This window comes from Trichechus manatus, unplaced genomic scaffold, assembly GCF_000243295.1.
Source record: "Trichechus manatus latirostris isolate Lorelei unplaced genomic scaffold, TriManLat1.0 scaffold00069, whole genome shotgun sequence".
NCBI lineage: Eukaryota > Metazoa > Chordata > Mammalia > Sirenia > Trichechidae > Trichechus > Trichechus manatus.
The window spans coordinates 8622248-8645707 of record NW_004444005.1 but is presented as its reverse complement, the minus strand read 5'-3'; the positions used below and the strand labels follow the sequence as shown (position 1 = coordinate 8645707).

At 52.4% G+C, this 23460-nt stretch overlaps 1 protein-coding gene across 1 annotated transcript in view; it reads left to right on the top strand.

Moving 5' to 3' along the window:
• CELSR1 (cadherin EGF LAG seven-pass G-type receptor 1) overlaps window positions 1-23460 on the top strand; it is a 194138-nt gene that overhangs the window by 72485 nt on the left and 98193 nt on the right. Inside the window, exon 6 of the mRNA XM_004380065.1 lies at window positions 1885-2523. Coding sequence (XP_004380122.1) covers window positions 1885-2523 — 639 coding nt within the window. The remainder of the gene's footprint in view (window positions 1-1884; window positions 2524-23460) is intronic.

Genomic DNA, 23460 nt, shown 5'->3' with positions numbered 1-23460 from the left:
TCGTAACAGCACTCTGGTGCATTTTCACAATTGGTGGACCAGCATCAATGCATGTTGTCAGCTGAAGCCCGTACTTTGTTCAGCTCCCCTTAGTCTTTCCCTAATATCCACGTCCTGCCCCAGGATCCCACACGACACTGTCGCCGTGTCTCCTTAGGCTCCTCTGGGCTGGGACAGTTTCTCAGACTTCCCTTGCTTTTTGGGAAAGATGAGGCTGTTGAGCGTTTACTCTGTGCTCTGTAGAAGCTGGAGACAGATTGGTGAGTGTTTTTCCTAAGGCTCCTGGGTTGGATGCCAGGCTTGGATGTGCCCTCCCCGCACCAAGGTTAAAACATTATTATCTCTGATTTTTAAATTTACCTTGCCGCGGTTATCATGAGGACCATGTGGAATAATAGGTGCCATGCGCAGGTCTGACGTGGGTGCTGGCTGGGTGGCGGGGTTATTATCAAGGTGGAGCCAGGCTCACCAGCAACCAAGCCTGTGTTCTTGGGCATGAAACACAGCTTCTCTGTGCCTCGGTTTCCCTCGCCTGGAAACAGGGCGAATGCCGGTCCTCCTGGGATCCCAAGTTTGCTGGGATAACAGTACATGACTGTGGTTGTGGGCTCTGAAGGGTTCACCTTTCTCTGTTGTGTAGACAAGTTAGTGACTCATGATCCCTTCCCAACATGATGCGTAGCTCCCAGGTACCTGAGAAAGTACAGTCTTGGGGTGAGGAGGCATCTGTTGTATTTCCCCCCGTTATCTTCAGGACTTTCTATCTGTGCTGTGCCCTCGTCAGGGGCTGTGGTACCTTGCTGGTGTTGGAGTGGCAAGGTGGGCCTCCAGGTCTCCTCACCTGACCAAGAAAAAAAGTCAGTTACCATCAAGTCAACTTTGACATCTGCTGACCCTACGCGTGCCAGGGTAGAACTGTGCTCCATAGGGTTTTCAGTGGCTGATCTTTCAGAAGTAGATCACCAGGCCTTTCTTCCAAGGTACCTCTAACCATTACCCATTGCTGTCGAGTCGATTCTGACTCACAGCGACCCTACAGGACAGAGGAGAACTGCCCCACAGAGTTTCCAAGGAGCGCCTGGTGGATTCGAACTGCCGACCTTTTGGTTAGCAGCCGTAGCTCTCACCCACTACGCCACCAGGATTTCCAAGGTGCCTCTGGGTGGACTGAAACCTCCATTTTTCAGTTAGTGCTCAGCTGTTTGAGTCCACCCAGAGGCACCTGGGAAGAAAGGCCTGGCAATCTATCTCCAAAAAAATCAGCTATTGAAAACCCTGTGGAGCACAGTTCTACTCTGGCGCACATGGGGTCACCAGGAGTCTGGGGCCAGCTTGATGGCAGCTACCAACAACCACGAGAGAAGTAAAACCATCCCCAGGCTGTTCCCCAGGCAGGACCAAACGGGGCTTCCCGGATCCCAGGGGTTTGAGTTGGCGGTGGGGGTGGGGGTCTCCTGGTGGCTGGAGCGGGTGCAGAGGACATGGAACGCGGGCTGTGTCCCCACGAGTCTGGAGCGGAGCATGTGAGAGGGTGTCCCTGGGTGGTGAGGGGCTGGGTCATGGCAGTGGTTGGGGTGCCCCACTGAGCATTTTGGGGAGCCACAGAGGGCTTCCTGCAGTAGAGTGACGTGGTCAAGCTGTCCTTTAGGAAGTGAGTGCGGGTCACTGGGTCAGTCAGAGGGAATGAGACCCGGCTGGGAAAGCTGTTGGAGGTCAAGATGGGGGCAGCAGGTGGTGATGGGTGATGGGGGGTGGGAGGGCAGGGTGGGGGCACCCAGCGTGCATGTCCTGTGCTGAGCATGTCCGAGGCTTTCCTGGGGGGCGATGGGTGGAGACCGCGACTCCCAGGTGTCCCAGTGACCCCGACTCTCCTCTGTCCCGCAGACGGCATCCACAGCGTGACCGCGCTCTGCACTCTGCGCGTCACCATCATCACGGACGACATGCTGACCAACAGCATCACCGTCCGCCTGGAGAACATGTCGCAGGAGCAGTTCCTGTCCCCGCTGCTCGGCCTCTTCATGGAGGGCGTGGCGGCCGTGCTGTCCACGGCCAAGGACGACGTCTTCATCTTCAACATCCAGAACGACACGGACGTGCGCGCCAACATCCTGAACGTGACCTTCTCCGCCCTGCTCCCCGGCGGCGGGCGCGGCCGCTTCTTCCCTTCTGAGGCCCTGCAGGAGCACATCTACCTGAACCGCACGCTGCTGACCACCATCTCGGCGCAGCGCGTGCTGCCCTTCGACGACAACATCTGCCTGCGCGAGCCCTGCGAGAATTACATGAAGTGCGTGTCGGTGCTGCGCTTCGACAGCTCGGCCCCCTTCATCAGCTCGGCCACCGTGCTCTTCCGGCCCATCCACCCCATCACCGGCCTGCGCTGCCGCTGCCCGCCCGGCTTCACCGGCGACTACTGCGAGACCGAGATCGACCTCTGCTACTCCAGCCCCTGCGGCGCCCACGGCCGCTGCCGCAGCCGCGAGGGCGGTTATACCTGCGAGTGTCTTGAGGACTACACAGGTAGATTCTGGGGTGGGTGCTCCCCTGCGGGCCGGGGGGCGGGCTCAGGCTGGGGGGTCCCCCCACGCAGAGTGGCCTGGCACTCACCTTTGCTTTGCGCCGGGGCGCCCGGTTCACACTTGGAGGGTTTCCATCGGTTTCCTTTGTCTTCTCCTGGGGGAAGGGTCAAAGGACAGATGCGGGGCCAAAGGGTCAGCTCCGTGAACTTGAAATGGCGTCAGAAGTGGCACTTTCTTCCCCGACATGTGCAGGAAGGAGCTGCTTCCTGACAGCCTCTCGGAGGTCTCATTCATCTTCACCCTGCATCTTAGTCGAAGCCCCGGGTGGTGCAAACAGTGAACACACTCAGTGGCTACCCATAAAGTCAGAGGTTTGAGTACACCTGGAGGTGCCTCGGAAGAAAGGCCTGGCAGTCTGCTTCTGAAGAATCAGCCATTGAAAATTCTAGGGAGCACAGTTCTGCTCTGACACACACAGGGTCGCCATGAGTCATGGCGGCTGGTGCGTCCTAGTTCCCTAGTGCTGCCGTAACAGAAATACCACAAGGGGGTGGCTTTAAAGAACAGGCGTTTATTTTCTCACAGTTTGGGGGTTAAAAGTCCAAATTGCGGTCTTGGCCGTCTGGATTCCTTCCTCATCAGTAGCCCTGGGCGTTCCTCACATGGCTTCTGACTTCCCCCCCGTATGGACTGGCTTCTGTGTCTCGTCTGCTCTTTTCAGAACTCAGAAGTGATTAGATTTAGAACCCACCCTAACATAACAAAGAAAACCCTAGTTCCAAGCGGATCACAGCCACAGATATAGGGTTAGGATTCCAACACGGACTTTAGGCGGGACACAATTCAACCCATAAAACCCTATGACTTAAGTCACCTCTTTATGAGAACAGTAGGGGAAGATTGGTCCCTCGGTGGTGCAGTTTGTGCCCGACTACTAACCTAAAGGTTTGTAGTTTGAACTCACCCATCGGCACTGCAGAAGAAAGACCTGGCAATCTGCTTCTGTATAGATTACAGCTAAGAAAACCCAATGGAGCAGTTCTACTTTGTAACACACGGGGTCGCCATGAGTTGGAATCAACTTGACAACAATAGGTTTGGTTTTTGGTTTTTTGAGAAGGATGATGACAGGGTGAAATCCACTTTTAAAAAATCTAAATGCACAAAGCTGCACGTGCCTCTTTTCAGGGGTCTTAAATGGAAAGTGCCTTATCCCAGATTTCAAGTTTGATTGGTGATCTGAGACAGCCTAACATGGTAGAAATCACGGGCCATTAATCATTTGGGTCTTGAAGGGCTTGGCTTGTTTCTCGATGCCTCATTGTCACTGTAGAAAGTTGTCATCTTTTCTGCCTCTGAGGATACACTCCCATCGAGACGTCCCAACAAATCACAAAGATAAATTCCTCCAAATGCAGCCAGCAGTTATTTTTAAAAAAGGAAAGACCAGCCCAGGAACGATACGGAAACACACGTTCCTTCCCCACAAATCCCACCTTTGAGCGCCTGTTACGTAGAATCACGGCCCATGTGAAAACCCGCTTTCCGATGGTTCTCGTCGTGAGCACTCGGCGTTTTTTAAGAAGCTCTCTGGAGATTAGCCGGGACTCGATTCATACCGGAGATACCTTTGCGATTCTTCCAATATAAACACCTGGGAAATAGTTACTGGCTAGCATGGGGGTTTTATCCAGCCCATAGCTCTAGTTTACCGGGCTTACGACAGGGGTTTAAAGTCTTAGCGGGTTTTATCAAGCAGGAAGAGGGAGTAACGCCGGGAAGGGAAGCACAAAGAAAGAGGAAGGCGGGCTGCCCGGGGCTCTGCTCTCCGCAGGTGAAGGGGAGAAAACCCCGGGGAGCAGGCGGCTGGCAGCCTGGCAGGTCGGGCACGTTCTGTGCGAGACACATTCCAACGCCCTCACTGCAGGGCCGGCCGGCTGGCGGGCAGGTGGGGAGAGGGGCTGGAGTCACCTCTTCCCTGTTCTCCCCCCTCACCTGCCGCATCCCTCTGGGTCTGAGCGTTCCTTCCCACTGTCTCAGTGAGAATTATTCCTCCGTTCCTGGCGACTCGGGTTTGACAGTGATCGAGGAAGGGACACAAAGGCGGCAGGGGCCACCGACCCTGGCAGCCCACCCCGAGCTCCAGCCTGCTGCCCCTGCCCCCCGCCACTCTGCGTCCGAGTAGAAGCGAGTCCTGTGTTCCTCTCACGACCCCGGTCCTCTCCTTTCCACGCGATTGCGTCGAGCTGGCCTCTCAGACTTTTCCCAAGTTGTGGATGTGCCAGTCCACTGGCAGAATTCGCCCCTCTCCTGGCTGGGAAGCACCCCGTGGGAGCCGGTGCCCCCAACCCCTGCCGCGCGGCCTGGTTGGGAGTGGGTGCTCCAGCTCTTGGGCCTGCAGTGGCCCCAGCCCTTGCAGGGAGTCTGGCGCACTCCATGGACTCAGCAAGGGCACCATCACTCACTCATTGCACACCATTGATTGAGCACCTGCTGTATGCCAGGCGCTGGACACAGACCTGCTCTGCCCACTGGTTGAGACAGAGCATCGCCCGGTACCTGGCGGGGAGAGGCCCTCCAGCACCCCCACTTTCCAGTGGCTTGGTCTGGGGGTGCCGGGAAGCTCCAGTGCCAGGGTCGGGACCCCTAGGGCATAGGGTCTAACATGGGGTCGAGGAACCAAGCATTGGCCTCCTGGGCCGCTGGTGGTGGGTTTAGCTTTGAGAAGTCTAGAATATAGGCTGTGAGTCGGAATTGACTCGCCAGCAATGGGTTTGGGGTTTTGTCTTTTTTTTTGGGTCTTGGTTTCTGAGAGCTGCTGTAACAACATACCACAAACCGGGTGGCTCTAAAGAACCAAAGTTTATTGTCTGACAGTCTGGAGGAAGGAGTCCAGATCAGGGTGTCAGCCATGTCGGTTCCTTCCGAGGTTCTGAGGGAGAATCTGTTCCTGCCTCCCTCCCAGCTTCCGGTGGATCCACGCGTTCCTTGGCTGCAGCCACAGCATCCCATGGCGTCCTTCCTCTGTCCCCTGTCTCTGTGTCTCTTCTGTTTTATAAAACCAAACCAAACCCGTTGCTGTCAAGTTGATTCCGACTCATAGCGACCCTATAGGACAGAGTGGGACTGCCCCATATGGTTTCCAAGGAGCGGCTGGTGGATTCAAACTGCCAAGCTTTTGGTTAGCAGCCAGGATCTTAACCACCGCACCACTAAGGCTCCCTCTTTTATAAGGACACCATTCATATAGGATGAGGACCACCCTCTTCCAGTATGACCTCGTGTTAACCTGTAACCTCTTTGGAGCCCTAGTGGCGCCATGGTTAAGCGCTCAGCTGCTAACCACAAGATTGGGGGTTTGAACCCACCAGCCGCTCTGCGGGAGAAAGATGTGACATCTTCCATAAAGATTCCCATTGCCATCGAGTCGATTCCAACTCATAGTGACCCTATAGGACAGACTAGAACTGCCTGTAGGGTTTCCAAGGAGTGGCTGGTGGATTCAAACTGCCCATCTTTTCGTTAGCAGCCGAGCTCTTAACCACTGTGCAGCCTTGGAAACCCTGTATGGTAGTTCTGCTCTGTCCTATAGGGCCGCTACGAGTCGGCATTGTCCCAGCTGCAACGAGCTTTTTTTTTTTTTTTTAATAACATCTTCCAAGACCCTATTTCCAAACAGGGTCACCTTCACAGGTACTGGGGTTAGGACTTCAGCATATCTTTTTGGGGAACACAGTTCAATGCATGACCCTTGGGACCACCTTGGGGCAAAGTAAGTCGAAGCCGCCAGGAATCTGTGAACCTGCACATCCGGTCTCCAGATGGACTGACCCAGTGGGGTAGAAACGACCTCTAACACTCTCAGATTTCGTTTTCATGATTAGAGTCATATTCTGAGAAATAATTGTGGTGGAATGGCCAAGCCTGTCATCACCAGTAAGACTCGCTAAGATGCAGTGATTGGCATGAGGTTCATTTGAATCTCTTTTGGGCACTAAAATTATCATATGTACTTCCCTAAGAGATAAGACTAATTAAGACTGATTAGGTCCCTCTTCCTGTCCTTTTTCCTTTTTCCCCTTTGAAGCTCTTGTTTAGTGTAGACATAACTGAACTCATTTATTCATGATGAAAGTCATTCTGTCGTCATAAGGGTTTTATTACTTGTTCCCTGGTAAGCTGAGCTCTGGGGCCGGCATGGTCACGAGGTTGGAGTGGACCCAGAGCTGGCTTCCTGTGCTGTTAGCCAGGAGACATCAGGAGACCCCGCACGGACTGATGGAGGAAGGTCACGCTTAATGGCAGGAAAAAGCTCAACGACTATGATGCTGGGAAAAAAATACTCCTGGCAGCTCTGCTGTGGTTCTTAAATAAAGGTTGGCCTCAGAGAAGTACCAAGGGCATGTGACTGCCCTTCGGTTCTCTGTGGTTTTTTGCCTGATATAACTTTTTTTTTTTATTGTGATGAAAATATACACACCAAAACATTCACCGATACAGCAATTTCTGCATTTACAACCCAATGACGTTGAGTCCATTTTTTCTGTTGTGCCACCATTTCAATTATCCTTTTCCAAAATATTCCACCACGATTAACGTACACCCACTGCCCCCTAAACAAAATCTCCCCCTTCCTCTCTCCCTCTCATCCCTGGTAACCGTTGGTAATCTTTGCTTTCTATGTATTTACTGATTTCACATAAGTGACGTTGTGTAGTATTTGTCCTTTCGCGACAGACTTCTTGCACTCAGCTTGGTTTTCAAGGTTCCTCCACGCTGTAGCGTGCACCGGGATCCCATTTCTCTTTATGGTGAGGAGTAGTCCATTGTGTGCGGGTCCCACAGTTTGTTTATCTGTTCATCTGTTGAGGGACATTTTGGTTGTTTGCGCTTTTTGGCTACTGGGAAGAGTGCTGCCGTGAGCGTTGGTGAACACATTTCTGCCCCTTGGTTTTGCAAGGCAGAGAAGACAACCACCCCTCTCACAGCATCTCCTTGCAAATAACACCCAGTGTTGGGCCCATGGTTAGGGTCCATCGCCAATCCCACCATCTAGGGGAACCAGGTAAAGAAGACTTAAAAAACAAAAAAAGTTGCTGTTGAGTCGATTCCAACTCATAGCAACCATATAGGACACTAACTGCCCCATAGGGTTTCCAAGGAGAGGTTGGTGGATTTGAACTGCCAACCTTTTGGTTAGCAGCTGAGTTCTTAACCACTGTGCCGCCAGGGCTTCATAAAGGAAGACGTAGGTATTAGAATTTGAGATGTGTTTTTTATGTTACCCGAATGCCTTTCTCAACTCAGCCAAAAACCCGTTGCCATCAAGTCAATTCCAACTCATAGAGACCCTAGAGGACAGAGTAGAACTGCCCCATAGGGTTTCCAAGGCTGTAATCTTTACGGAAGCCAACTGCCAGATCTTTCTCCTGAGTGGCGGGTGGGTTTGAACTGCTGACTTTTTAGTTAGCAGCCAAGTGCTTAACCACCGCATCACCAGGGCTCCTTCTCAACTCAGCAGCAGGGATTAAACGACTATAAACACAGCCCGTTGTGTATGGCGAAAATACAGGGTTTTTCAGAGCCCCTAGACTTTTCTTTTGGCAAACAACGTCATTTTGAGTTTTGTTAAATTCCTTAAGGGGTGGACCTTGGCCCCATCCTGAACTCCTCGTGACCCATACTCCGCGCTATTCTTTCCTGACTCCTTGAGTTTGCACCTGCTGTCCCTCTGTCTGAAAGGCCATCCCTCCCTGCCCATCTGCCAGTCGCACACCTCCTCCAAGATCCAGCCCCATCCTCTCAGAGGGTTTCCAAGCTCCTCAGATGGAAGCGATTCCATGAAGCTTCCTGGGTGCCTCGTTTTTGCTTTCATCTCTCTGCTTATCATCACGGGCTGTGATTCACCCCTTCCCCTATCTGCGTCCCTCAAGACAATGGCCACTTGACGTGTGGCTACTGTTCTGGACAATTTTACCTGGATCACCTCCCTTTCTCAGCTCATATGCACATGAAAGCTGGACAATGAAAAGGAAGACTGAAGAAGAATCGATGCATTCAGACAGTATAGTTGGTAAAGAATGTTAAATATACCACGGACTGCCAGAAGAATGAACAAATCTGTCTTAGAAGAAATACAACCAGAATGCTCCTTAGAAGCAAGGATGGCGAGATTTTGGCTCGCTCGCTTCGGACACGTCATCAGGAAAGACCAATCACTAGAAAAGGACATGATGTTTGGTAAAGCAGAGGGTCACTGAAAATGAGAAAACCCTCAGTGAGAAGGATTGACACAAAAGCTGCAATAGCTATGTGGACTCACACATACCAGTGATCATGAAGATGGCGCAAGACAGAGCAGCGTTTCGTTCTGTTATACGCAGGGTCGCCATGAGTCGGAGCCACCTCAACAGCAGCTAACAGCAGCCGCCTCACGTCACCCTCACAGCGGCTCTGGGCATTGTCCGCATTTTAGAAATGAAGAAGCTAAGGTAGAGAATTTGAAAGCCTGTAGCCCAGGAGTTCTCAACCGGGGGCAAGGGGGCTTTTGTCAGTATCTGGAGACATTTCTGGTTGTCGCAGCGGGGGGAGGGGGTGCTAATGACGTCTAGTGGGTAGAGACAGGGATGCTGCTCAACGCTCCACAGGGTACAGCACCTCCCCGCCCCACAACACAGAATCATCCAACCAGGATGGCAGCGTGCCGAGGTTAAGACCCCCTGCTTGTGCAGGCCCACAGCTGGGAGAGGTGATGTCAGGATTTGAATCCAGGGACCTGGCTCCGGAGCTTACGCTCTCGTGCACCCCTGTGTGGCGGCCCTGTGAACTGTTCGAGGTGGGAGGAGGCTGACTTCTCTGTTTACCTGGTCCTTTCTCTTGCTTCATTTACTTCTTGTTGTTAGGTGCCGTCAAGTCGGTTCTGACTTGTAGCGACCCTGTGTACAACAGAATGAAACACTGCCCGGTCCTGCGCCATCCTCACAATCATTACGCTTGAGCCCATTGTTGCAGCCACTGTGCCAATCCATCTCGTTGAGGGTCTTCCCTCATTGACTTAGCAGCACTTTTTTGGAAAGTGCCTTCTGGGTGCCAGGCACTAAGGACTCGAAGGTGAAGTGTGATACGGGCAGTGGTAGCCGTGTCCACTGAGCGCAGTAAGAACTTGAACTGGCATGGGAGTCGTAGGTATCAAGTCAAGCGCAGCCTCGGGCCTTGATTTGGAATTCTTGTTCTTGGAGCACACTCTCCCTAATTAAACAAGAGCAATTGCTTGCTTCTCACTGAAATGGGAGCCGTCTGTCCCAGGCTCTGTTCTTCGCCTTTCTACACCAACCTTGTGAGATAGGAGGAGTTGTTGTTAGGTGCTGTCGAGTCAGTTCTGACTTGTAGCGACCCTGTGTACAACGGGACAAAACACTGCGCGGTCCTGCGCCATCCTCACGATTATTGTCAGTCTATCTCCTTGAGGGTCTTCCTCTTTTGCTGACGTTCCAATTTACCAAGCATGATATCCCTCTCCAGGGACTGATCCCTGCTGATAACATGTCCAAAGTATGTGAGATGAAGTCTCGCCATCCTCGCTTCTAAGGAGCATTCTGCTTGTACTTCTTCCAAGACAGATTTGTTCATTCTTCCGGCAGTCCATGGTATATTCAACATTCTTCACCAACACCATAATTCAAAGATATCAATTCTTCCGTTGTCCTTATTCATTGCCCAACTTTCGCATGCATATGAGGTGACTGAAAATACCATGGTTTGGGTCAGGCGAACCTTAGTCCTCAAAGTGACATCTTTGCTTTTCAACACCTTAAAGAGGTCTTTTGCAGTAGATTTGCCCAGTGCAATATGTTGCTTGATTTCTTGACTGTTGCTTCCATGGGCATTGACTGTGGATCCATGTAAAATGAAATCCTTTACAACTTCCATCTTTTCTCCATTTATCATGATCTTGCTTATTGGTCCAGTTGTGAGGATTCTTGTTTTCTTGCTTGATATATTTTTTTCTATCTTTTGAGTTTTAGTTTATTTGTGTCTTTAAGTCTAAGGTGTGTCTCTTGTAGGTAGCATATAGACGGATCTTTTTTTTATCCAATCTGCCACTCTCTGTCTCTTTATTGATGCACTTAGTTCATTTACATTCAGCGTAATTACTGATAGGTAGGAGTTTAGTGCTGTCATTTGGATGTCTTTTTTTGTGTGTTGTTCACAGTTTCTTTGTTCCACTTAATTTTCTGTGCTGAGTCATTTATGTATTTTCTTTTCATCTTTTCGATTGTTGTTGATTTTGTGTTTGCTGAGTCTTTATATTTTTGTTGTTTTTTTATTTTGACGTGTAGGATTGTTAGTTTCCTTTGTGGTTACCTTAATATTTACCGGTATTTTTCTAAGTTTATACCAGTCTTTTATTTCTTTATATTGCCTTGACTTCCTCTCCATATGAAAAATCTATGTCTACATTTTTAAGTCCCTCTTTTTTGTTTTAATGTTGTCATCTTTTACATATTGACACATCTGTTTCCCTATTTTCAGTGTTTTAGCTTTGATTTACTTTTGTGACTTCCTTATCTGGGTTGATATCTGGTTGTTCTGTCCTGTGTTCTAGTCTTGGGTTGTTATCTGATGTTACTGATTTTCTAACTGGAGGACTCCCTTTAGTATTTCTTGTAATTTTGGTTTGGTTTTTGCAAATTCCCTAACCTTCTGCTTATCTGGAAATGCCCTAATTTCGCCATCATATTTGAGAGACAGTTTTGCTGGATATATAATTCTTGGCTGGCAGTTTTTTTCCTTCAAGGCTTTATATATGTCATCCCATTGCCTTCTTGCCTGCACGATTTCTGCTGAGTAGTCCGAGCTTATTCTTACCGACTCTCCTTTGTATATGAATTTTCATTTATCCCTAGCTGCTCTTAAGATTCACTCTTTATCTTTGGTTTTGGCAAGTTTGATTATAATATGTCTTGGTGACTTTCTTTTGGAATCTACCTTATGTGGGGTTCAATGAGCATCTTGGATAGATATCTTGTCATCTTTCACGATAGCAGGGCAGTTTCCTGACAATAAATCTTCAACAATTCTCTCTGTATTTTCTGTTATCTGCCCCTGTTCTGGTACTCTAATTGCTCGTGACATTTGATAGAATCCCACATAATTCTTAGGGATTCTTCATTTATCTGATTTTCCTCAGATAAGTTGGTGTCCAGTGCTTTATCTGCAGTCTCACTAATTCTGACTTCTGTTGCCTCAATTCTGCTCCTATGACTTTCTGTTGAGTTGTCTAATTCTGAAATTTTATTGTTAATCTTCTGAATTTCTGATTGCTGTCTCTCTATGGATTCTTGCAGCTTGTTAAATTTGTCATTATGCTCTTCTCTAAACTTTTTAATTTCCTCTATTGTGTGTTCTGCATTTTGCTTAATTTCCTTTGTAATCTCTTGAAGAGTTCTGTATATTAATCTTTTGTATTCTGCTCCAGTAATCCAAGGAATTTTCTTCCTCTAAAAAATTTCTAGATTCTTTATTTTGGGAGCTTGCTGAAGTCATCATGGACTGCCTCTTTATGTGATTTGATACTGACTGTTGTCTCTGAGCCATCAATAAGTTATTATATTTATTTAATGTTTGCTTACTGTCCTTGCTTCTTGTTTTGTTTTGATATGCCTAAATAGGCTGCTCATGTGAGCTAGCCCAGTCACCAGCACCCTTGAAGCTCCAATGTCCTGCCCCCAGGTGGCCAGACCTGCCACTAAGTATGTGAGCCCAGGAGTCTGTCCACTCCTTCTGTATTGATTCAGCTCAGGTGTCCAGGTAGTCAGCCACTAAGTGTGTGGTGCAAGCTCTCACCTACAGTTCTAGACAGGCATGGGTGATTGGTGTAGGCACAGGCATCTGGCTGCAGCAGAGGGACACAGGCTGAGCAAGTCAGGGGGCTGAGGGCCACCCCCGAGTGTCCAGGAGGAAAGCATGTCCACGTTCCCTAGAGTGCGTAGATGGATGGGTTTTGAAGCCAGACTATAAGCATCCAGTGCTGTTGCCTGTAAGGACTGGGGGGCATCTCTTATTCTTGGGCCCTTGTAGCAGGTGGCTAGGTGGCGTGGCTGGAGCCACCAGTACTCAGGCCCCTGATGTGAGTAGGTGAAGACCCTGCTTAATGGGCAGAGCAGTGTCAAATGTCACAAACCTGCCACTTCACAGCTGAAAGAGTTGAAGTTAGACTTCAGGTATGTGCCCTGTTGCACTGCGGTAAAGAGGGCCTACGCTGTTGAAATGGGCCCACACAAGTCTATGCAGGGGGAAAGGCACTCAAGGTCTGTGGATCCCTTATGCCTGTGCCTAAGCAAAGTAGCTATATCTACCTTGAGTTCCTGGCTTAGGGGAGCCAGCAGATTATTTTTTTCCCTGTTTATTAGTTTGTTCACTCTCCAAGGCTGGGAGAATGGCTCAGGGCGTGTGATGGGTCCTACTTCCTGCCCAGAGGACTCAGCAATTGCTGAAGCCAGTCCAGGACCCAGTGCAGAGCAGGGAATGAGGAGGTAAATGGGAGAGAGATTTTTCCCTAAGGCGGATGTCTTTGATCCATGCGGTAGGCTGGACACAAGTACTTATCTTTCACTGATTGGGGGCTACTTCTCACTGGTTCTGGGTGGCTGAGTAGACTGTCTGCCACTGGGTCTCTCCCTGTGCAGAAAACGCCTCCTGAGCACTGCTACTTGTCTGCTTCACTGCTCACCCCTGGGCTGATCCAGGCTAAGGGCTCAGGCTCTCGCCGGGTCAGATCTGGCAACTCCTTGCTGCTTCCGAAACATCTTTCCCTCCCCCTACCACTCAGCCTGATTCCTCAACTTTGCCTTTGATGTTCAGGGCTCCTAGATTGTCATATATAATCGATTCACTAGTTTTTTTTGGTCTTTGTTGTAAGAGGGAACTCTGGAAGCATCTGAGTACTCCGCCATCTTGGCCCCGCCAGATATTTGTTTTCTTTATGTTGAGATGCAATCCATACTGAAAGCTGTAGTCTTTGATCTTCATCAGTAAGTGCTTCAAGTCCTCTACACTTTCAGCAAGCAGGATTGTGTCATCTGTATATTGTAGGCTGTGAATGAGTCTTCCTCCAGTCCTGATGCCGGGTTCTTCTTCACATAGTCCAGTTTCTTGGATTATTTGCTCAGCATACAGATTGAATAAGTATGGTGAAAAGATAGAACTCTGATGCACACCTTTTCTGATTTTAAACTACGCAGTATCCCCTTGTTCTGTTTGAATGACTGCCTCGTGGTCTATGTAAAGTTTCTGCATGAGCAGAATTAAGAGTTCTGGGATTCCCATTCTTCGCAGTGTTCTTCTGAATTTGTTATGATTTACACAGCTGAATGCCTTTGCATAGTCAAAGCGCGTTAGAAAGTTCAGACAGTAAATTAGCATAGTGCTTTAGCCTTATGCGTGTATTGATACATGTAAGCTATGCTTATAAAAAATGTTTTTGTTGTTATAAATAACTATAGGGATATTTTTATAAAAAATAATAAACTTCTGCTGAAACACTGCACAAAAAATTTTTATAGACAGTCATTTTGGTTTCACCCCCTCTGACATTGTCACCTGGTATGGTCCAAACGTCCTCAGCCCCCTAGTGATGCCCCTGGACGCCTGTGCTGTTTGTTGCTGAATGAGGAGCAGCAGGTCTTCCTCCATGCAGGCACCGAGATGGTTCCAACCCTCTCCTGCTGGTGTGAAGGCCGGCAGACCCCACCAGCAGTCGGACCCTGTCACACAGCTGTGTCCTTCGGCTCACAGTCCCAGGGTTTGCAGTGTTCCTGTGAAGGCCCCTCATTCCTTCTCGTATGTGTCCCACATCATGGAGACTGAGAGCCAGTGATTTATTTGTAGAGATCAGCATCTTCCCAGGAGGCACATTCCTTGGGCACAGCTTTGATGTCCCAGGAGGGCACGTTTTCCTGGAATGCAGGCATTCCGCACCTCAGGAGCAGCCCAGGCCCGTGCTTTACATCTGTCCGCCTGCACCCTGTGCATCTGTCTCACCTTGGAGAGTGAACAAGAGTGAACAAAGCCTTGCCTGGTGGTGCTCCTGACCAAGGCTTTGTCGGTTCAGTTTCAGCAGAGGGGCGCATGGACTGCTGCACCTCTGTGTTTAGGCCCAAGAGACTGTGGAGTCAGAGGGGGTTCCCAGGTGTGGATGTGGCCTGGTCAGGGAGGTGGCTCCTGGGTGCAGACATGGCCCGGTTGAGAGGGGGCTCCTGGTTGTGAACATGGCCTGGTCAGGGAGGTGGCTCCCGGGTGCAGACATGGCCCGGTCGGGAGAGGGCTGCGGGGTGTGGATGTGGCCTGGTTGGGAAGTGGGCTGCCGGGTGTGGATGTGGCCTGGTCAGTGTGGGTGCACCTGGGTATGGATGTGGCCTGGTTGGTGTGGGGGCTCCTAGGTGTGGATGTGGTCTGGTCAGTGTGGGGGCTCCTAGGTGCAGACATGGCCTGGTTGGGGAGTGGGCTCCTGGGTGTGGACGTGGCCTGGTTGGTGAGGAGGCTCCTGGGCGTGAACATGGCCTGGTTGGTGGGGGGGCTCCTGGGTGTGGATGTGTTCTGGTCAATGTGGGGGCTCCTGGGTGTGGATATGGCCTGTTTGGTGTGGGGGCTCCCAGGTGTGGATGTGGCCTGGTTGGTGAGGGGGCTCTGGGTGCAGACGTGGCCTGGTCTGGGAGGGGGCTCCCAGGTGTGGATGTGGCCTGGTTGGTGAGGAGGCTCCCGGGTGTGGACTGGCCTGGTTGGTGAGGGGGCTCCTGGGTGCGGATGTGGCCTGGTTTGGAAATCAGTGGCTCAGTAGCCACATGGCAGTGCCTCTGTGACACTGGCTGTCAAGCTTCATACTAATGTCCCCAGGCCAAGAAAACCAAACCAAATTAGTTGCCATTGAGTCAACTCCAACTCATGGCGACCCTGTGTGTGTTGGAGTAGAACTGTACTCCATAGGGTTTTCAGTGGCTGAGTTTTTGCAAATAGATCACCAGGCCTTTCTTCCGAGGTACAGTTTGCAATCTCCAGGGGCTTCATTTCCAAGTCAAGGAGTCCCTATTATCCTGTGTCAGGACTTCCCCAGGTTTAGGGACCTGCCTGTCCCCTGTTAAGCCCACCACAGGGCTGGGGACATTTCCCAGAAGGTTCGAGTCCAGAGAAACTTTGGTGTGAAAATCTAATTATCTTTTTTGCTCATTGGGAAATTTTTTAAATAAATTCTGGCACTTCTCTGATTCTGTTGTAAGAAACGTACATCATCCCAACTCTGAGTTTCAACATGCTGTTCCTTACTGGAGTACCATCGTCCAGCCGGAATCCTGCACTCACACCTGAGCTGGGAAATGCCGAGTGTGTTCTGAGCTACACTGTCACCCCACAGAATAACTCGCTTAACCCAGGAGAGAGAGCCCTCGTGGTGCAGTGGTTAAGCGCTCGGCTACTAACTGAAAGGTTGGCGTTTCACTAGAACATTATTGTAATACTGGGGCGTTGTTGCATTTTTGGGTGACTTTGTTTTCCATTAACATCGTGCACCAAGAGATCCGAGGTGTGGATAATTTTAGGCAGGAATCTCTTGATCCCCTCTAGAAAGGTCTTTCCCTGGAAGCTGAGGCTTTTGACGAGCAGAAATAACCTGTTTCTCCCCTGGGCAGTTGGCGGTCCGTGGTAGAATTCTCGCCTTCCATGTGTGTCATGGATTGAATTGTGTCCCCCCAAAATAATCTGTCGACTTGGCTAGGTCAGGATTCCCACATTGTGTGGTTGTCTGCCGTTTTGTCATCTGATAGGATTTCCCTGTGTGTTATAAACCTTGTCTCTGTGACGTTGATGAGATGGGATTAACGGCAGTTATGTAAACTCAAGCTACAAGATTAATCTACAATTTAAGCCAATCTCTGTTGAGATATAAAAGAGAGAAGTGAGCAGAGAGACAGGGGGACCTCATACCAAGAAAGAAGAGCCAGGAGAATAGCCCATCGTTTGGACCCGGGGTCCCTGGGCTGAGAAGCTCCTCGACCAGGGAAGATTGATGACAAGGACCTTCCCCCAGAACCAGCAGAGAGAGAAAGCCTTGCCCTGGAGCTGGCACCCTGAATTCAGACTTCTAGTCCTTGGACTGTGAGAGAATAAACTTGTGTCTGCTAAAGCCATCCCCTTGTGGTGTTTCTGTTATAGCAGCACTAGATGACTAAGACAACGTGGGAGAGCTGGGTTCGATTCTGGCCGATATACCTCATGCACGGCCACCACCTGTCTGTCGCTGGAGGCTTGGGTGTTCCTGTGATGCTCAGAAGGTGTCAGTGGAGCCTGCAAAGACTAGGAAGAAAGGCCTGGCGATCTACTTCCGAAAATCAGTCAATGAACCACTCTAACAGGGATCACAACAGAGAGTTCTAGACAGAGTGGGAGAAAAATGTAGGACAAAGTTCAAATTCATGAAAAAAGACCAGACTTACTGGTCTGACAGAGACTGGAGGAACCCGAAAGTGTGGCCCCCGGATGCTCTGCTAACTCAGAACTAAAACCACTCCCGAAGCCCTCTTTTCAGACAAAGATGAGACGTGCCTGTAAAACACACCGTAACACATGTGAGGAACGTGCTGCTTAGTTCAATCAAATGTACGAGACCCAGTGGGCAACTCCTGCCCAAAAGCAAGACGAGAAGGCAGGAAGGGACAGGAAACCTGGATAAATGGACCGGGGGAACTTAGGGTAGAAAGGGAGAGAGGGCTGTCACGTTGTAGGGATTGCAACCAATGTCACAAAACAATATGTGTAAAATTTTTGAATGAGAAATAAATAAGCCAGTGAACACCCTATGGATCATAACGGTCCAATCTGAAACCAGTCATGGGGATGGTGCAGGGCCGGGCGGTGCTTTGTTCTGTTGTACATGGAGTTGCCACGGGTCCGGAGCCCGCTTGACGGCAGCTGACAACAACAGCCCCGGGGCAGGGGGTTCACGCCCAGCCGGTCGGCCACTGAGGATGAAGACAGTCCTTGGACTGACCCCAGCAACATAGCCACTCTGTCACCCTGCTTGTCGAGCGTCTCCCGGGGAGGGCACCTCTCAGGTGAGGGATTGGGTTCTGTGGTTCATTTTCCTTTCCAGAGATCTCAACACAGGAGCGTTCCTAGCTGAGCACGGTACAGGGCGTGGCCAGCGAGGAGCAGAAGCATGTGCCGGAATGCCTGACCATGGGTCAGCAATGTGGCCCCAGGACGTATGGAGTGTGCCGTGAAAAGGCCCATTGTTTAAAGCCTTGTCTTCAGCGACCTCTCCGGCTGCGTCAGGGAGTGGACGAGGCTCCTTGGCCCCCCGCCGTGGCCGTGTCCCTCGTCACTGGTCGTGTGCCCCTGGGGGTGTGGGCGTTGGGAGAGCAGCTGCTTCTGCAGAAAGAGCTAGAACATGAACTCTGTGAAGGAGCCAGGACCCGGGGGCTTGCTGGCCCTGAACTGGGTTCCTGGGCCTGCCGTAACAACCCCCTATGAACCTCGTGGCCTGACAGCTCAGGTTTATTCCCTTACAATTCGGGAGGAAGTCCAAAATGCGTCTCACTGGGCTGGTTCCCCTGGAGCCTTCAGGGGAGGATCCATTGCTTGTCTTTTTCAGCTCCGAAAGGCTGCCCGCATCGCTCGGCTAGTGGCACCTCCCTGGCATCACTCCAAGCTCTGCGTCATCCCCACATCTCCTCTCTGACTTTGACCCTCCTGACCCTCTCATAAGGACCATGTGCTCACATTTAGGGCCCACCCGGCTGATCCTGGACCGTCTCCCATCTCAAGGTCCTCACTTAATCCCGTCTGCAAAGTCTCTTTTGCCAGGTGTGGTCACATAGTCACAGTTTCCGGGATTAGGGCGTGGACATGTTTGGAGGCTGTAATTCCGCTCACTCTTGAACCCCACCAGTGCCTGGCACCTTCTGGCGCTCAGTAAATACTGCCTTTCCTTCCATGAGGTGGTGAGGGAATGGCTGTCCCCGAGCTGTCTCCTTGAGTCACAGCTCGGACTGCTGGCCATCAGGCATTGCTGGGTAAGCCCAGTTGGAGTCCCTGGCCTGAGGTTGACCCCCAAGGGCCCTGGGGAGGGCGTCCTCTGAGCTCACACCCTAGCGCTGGGGAGATGCCGGAAAGGGCCATCCCACACAGGTGACCCCTCCCGAGCCCCTTCCCTGGGGGGAGGGACAAAGGTCCCTCTGTGATGCTCCTGGACTGTTTCATCATGCACCCCTGGTGGTCAGGGGCTGGGCGTGGGGAGATCAGACTTATCAGATGGAGCTGGTTCCATGGCGGGAGGGGTGGCGTGTCGACTCCCCGGATGGGAGGATGGGAGCCTGACTCCCAGCGGTGAGCGAAGGGCGTGCCCTCCTCCCGACGTCGGTCCCCAGGAACGGTCCCCCCTCCCCCGCCAGCAGCGAGCACGGCGGCCACTCCTCAGGACGGTGGAGGCTGGAGCTGGCATTCCAGCTTGGTCAGGACACGCCGCTGCTGTCTGATTCTTGGCGCCGTTCCACTGCGAGCTGATGAAGTGCAGACCCGCCCCTTCCCAGCCCTCCCTGCGCACAGCTGCCGGGTTTATCTCCCTCCAGTAAGGTGCTTCCGTAAAGTTCGCAGCCTAGAAAACCCTATGGGGCTGTTCTGCTCTGCCGCACACTGTCACCAGGAGTCAAACTCAGCTCGGTGACAGCAACAACAGTAACAGAAAGGGTCTCTTTCCCTGTTCAGCCGGGAAGTCCCCGCATTCTCAGCCCCGTGTCAGGCCCTAGTGTGGGCCGGGGTGGGCTGGCCTGGTGTGGTGTGGCCTGGGGGGGGCCTGGTGTGTGTGGCCTGGTGTGGTGTGGTCTGGTGGGTCCTGGTGTATGTGGCCTGGTGTGGTGTGGCCTGGGGGGGCCTGGTGTGGCAGAGCCAGCCCTCCTCACAGCTCCTGCCCACTCCCACCGGCAGAAGCCAAGGGCCTGGGACTACACCCTGCAGCTCCCTCTCCCCCGGGGTGCTGGCCCAGGCCCGTCTCCTCCCACCCACCCTCTCTCTAGGACACCTTTCCAGGCCGCCCTCTCTCCCTCCGTCCAAATCTCCACTCCGTTGGCACCTTTCCCGAGGCAGGAACCCTCTGGGACAAGGTGTCCCCCCACCCCAGTGGTTGGCTGCAGAGGTCCTGGGCACACGGGCACTTCAGTGGGCCTCTTAGCTTATGGTCTGGCCCTGGGGCTTCGTGAAGGACCCTCCCCTGGCCTCTGCCTCGTCTTGTGCCCCGGCTGCCCCCTAGCTGCCCTCAGCGTCCTTCCAGAGGAGAGCTGTGTCCCTGGGCTGTCCCTCGGCTCAGAGGAGCCTGCCTTGTTCCCAGGTATTTTACTCACCCTTCTGGGGGGCTGGAGGTGCCTCGCTGGGGAGCCGAGATGGGATCAGAGGCCCCAGGCCCACCCTGGGTGCCCACGTCCCTGGCGGTCACGGGTTTGTCCCTGCCCAGGTGTGGCCACACCTGGGCAGTGATGTTGTGCCCTCTGGCTGGCAACCAAAACACCCGTGGCCTCTGACGTCCACCTGTGCCCCAGGGGGGAGCGGGGGGCTTTTTATTTAGCTCCTTCTGGGCCTCACTCCACTGGCAGCCGGGGGCCGGGAAGGCACAGAACAAGCGGGTCCTTTATCTTCACCTACTTCAGTGTGTTGAGGTTTGGGAGATGCTGGGAAGGCTTATAGGCTGCTGGTGTCTCTGAAGAAGTGTCCAGCCCAGAGAAAGATCTCGGCTGACTCGGAGCAGTTTCGGGGTGTGTTTAGGGTTTGTATGTTTAAGGTTTTTATGTACCTGTGGCTGTTGTAACAAAGTACCACACATCTGGTGGCTTACAAAAACAGAAATTTATTCTCTCACAGTTTTGGAGGCTAGAAGTCTGAAATCAAGGTGTCGGCAGAGCCCTGCTCTCTCCGGAGGCTCTGGAGAACAATCCCTCCTTGTCTTCCACTTTCTGGTGGCCCTGGTGTTCCTTGGCTTGTGGCCGCCTCACCCCAATCTCTGCCTCGTGGTCACACGGCCTCCTTCTCCCTCTCAAATCTCCCTCTTCCCCGCTCTTATCAGGACACACACGATTGCCTTTAGGGCCACGCAGATAAGCCCTGACTGCCAGGATCCTTCACGCAATCACATCTTTTGCCATATAAAATAATATTCAGGTTCCAAAGACTGGGATGTCGGTGTATCTTCTTGGGGGCCACCGTTTAGCCCATTGTAAACCAGTTACCATAGAGTCACCTCCAACTCATGGTGACCTCGTGTGGGTCAGAGTAGAACTGTGCTCCATAGGGTTTTTGATGGCTAGTTTTTTGGAAGTAGATCGCCAGGCCTTTCTTCCAAGGCACTTCTGGGCTGACTTGAACCTCCAACCTTTTGGTTAGCAGCCGAGCACTTAACCGTTTGTACCACTCAGAGACTCCTAGCTCACTGAAGGTTAGTTGTTTTCTTGGTCCCCCAGCTGTAAATGGTGGAGGGGGAGGTTGGGGTGAGCGCCCATTTGCTAAAAGGGTGTGTCTCCCGAATGTGACTCACAGGGTGGGAGTACTGGACCCGCGGGCCTGCGGGGACCCTTGGGCTCTCAGCTGCCTGGGGCACCCAGAGAGTGTCAGATACGCACTGATTATTCCCGTTCAGCAAGGTGACAGGTAACTCCCGAAGAGGATCCAAGGCAGCGAGTGACCCAGGAGTGAGTTTTCTTGGGTGCTGGAATGCGTGTTTTATTTTTATTTTAAAAAATGGGTGTGTCTAGGGTTCTGGGAATTAGCTTCAGAGACAATCAAGAAGTCATCCCGGTAAGCCAGCCCAGGTGGTCAGGCCGCTCCTGGTCCCTCACTTCCTGCCGCCCCTCCGCCAGCCCCCTGCCCTGCCCGGGGCAGGTGTCTGGGCTTCGGCTGCAAAGGTCCTTCCTGGTAGCCGTGCCAGGTGAGGCAGGAGGGCTGGCCCCTGGAAGGAGGGCTGCCCGCGGGTGTGGTCTGGGCAGAGACTGCCAGGGGCTTCAAGCTGTGGGCAGAGCAAGTCAGCAAGAGGTGAGAAAGTCAAACAAAGCTTAAAACTCCCCAGGGGAGGAGGAGGTGCAGGGAGCAGAAACAGGGGGGCCCGGAGGGTTAAAGGGACCTAAGGGAGGGGAGGTGGGGACATTGTGGCTCCCTGGTAAAATTCTTGCCTCCCGTGTGGGAGACCCAGGTTCAAATCCCAGCCCGTGCACCTCATGGGCAGTCAGTGGAGGCTGGCGTGTTGCCATGATGTTGAACAGGTTTCAGCAGAGTTTCCAGACTAAGACTAAGAAGAAAGGCCTGGTGATCTTCCCAGAATCAGGCAGTGAAAACTCTGGCTCACAACAGTCCATTGTGCATGGAGTTGTCCTGAATTGGGGCCCACGTGATGGCAGCTGACAAGGAGGTATGGGGGAGAGGAGCTGTGGGGGTGAAGGGACAAACAGGTGAGGCCCCAGACTCCCACTATGGGGCGGATTCAGGTGGATAGCAGAGAATAACGGTAACGGCTCCCCAGAGATTCACGGAAGCAGCTTATTTACCGTGGCTTCAGCCTCTTAGGAGCTAGGATAGTGCCATGGCGAGAGACAGTTTCCCGGCCTCCGCAGAGCGGTTCTTTTCGGGAAACTGAGGCTCTGGGTCAGGGCCCGAGGCCGCACTGCCTGTAGCCTCTCTATGGTTTGGCAGTGATGTCGGGGGGCTTGGTAGAAAGGGGTGCTAAAGCCCCTATAATCCTACCCGGGGGCCCCAGCCCCTTGTACAGTGACAGTGTGAAGGGCCCTGATCCCAGGAGGCAGCGAAGGCGACCCTCACTCTCTGGACCCCCACTTTGAGCTCAGGACTGATAGGTATGAGGGCTGGGTTCAGCATACGCCCCCGCCCTGCAGGTGTGGGACCTGCACGAGTTCCCCGCCCTCTCTGAGCCCTGAGCCATTCACCTGTACACTGAGCTCTGAGCCATTCACCTGTACACTGAGCCCTGAGTCAGTCACCTGTACACTGAGCCCTGAGTCAGTCACCTGTACACTGAGCTCTGAGTCAGTCACCTGTACACTGAGCCCTGAGTCAGTCACTTGTACACTGAGCCCTGAGCCATTCACCTGTATATTGAGCCCTGAGTCATTTACCTGTACACTGAGCCCTAACCATTCACCTGTACACTGAGCCCTGAGTCACTCACCTGTACAGCTTGTAGGTTATCGGATAACCAGCTTTACTAGACTTCCATGCAGAATGATTGTTCTGATTTCTTCATCCCCAAAGTGGGGAGCTGGTCACCAGGGCATCCAGGCTTTCTGTCTGTCTCTATCTCTGTCTGTCTGCTGTTGCCTTGTGGAGCTCTACCAGCTGAGGTGTCCCCCTCTGCAGCTGTCGCTGGCCCGAGGGCCTGGTAGCCGAGGCCTCCCTGCTGGCCACATGGGCTCTGAAGCCCGTGGAAGAGGCAGGGTCCTGACCAGAGACGGACACTCTGCATGACCTGCCCCCAGGCCGTGGTTACCTGGGGCTTTTCTGTGCCACCCCATGCCGGGGGGCCATGCTGGCCTGGGGCCGTCCAGAGGTGGGAACCGTGGGCATCCCCCCGCCCCCTCCCTGGAGGAGGTGGCATCCTAGACCTGGCATCAGGGTATGCATGGGATGGACCAGCTCCTGTATGGAGAGGGTCCTGCTCGCTGGCATGGACCTCAGCCAGGCCTTTGCCGTGTGTCTCTTCTCACAAGTGGGGCCCCAGAGGCCCGGGACCTGGCACCAGAGGCAGCTGCGAAGAGGGGTTTGTGTACGGTCAGCCTCGGGAGGGGCGCTGCTCGGCTCCTTTGACCAGCTGAGTGGGCGTGTAAGGCACACGTGTGTGAGGTGTAAATGCATGTGTGCATCTGTGTGTATGTTGTGTAAGCGTGCCATGTGTGTG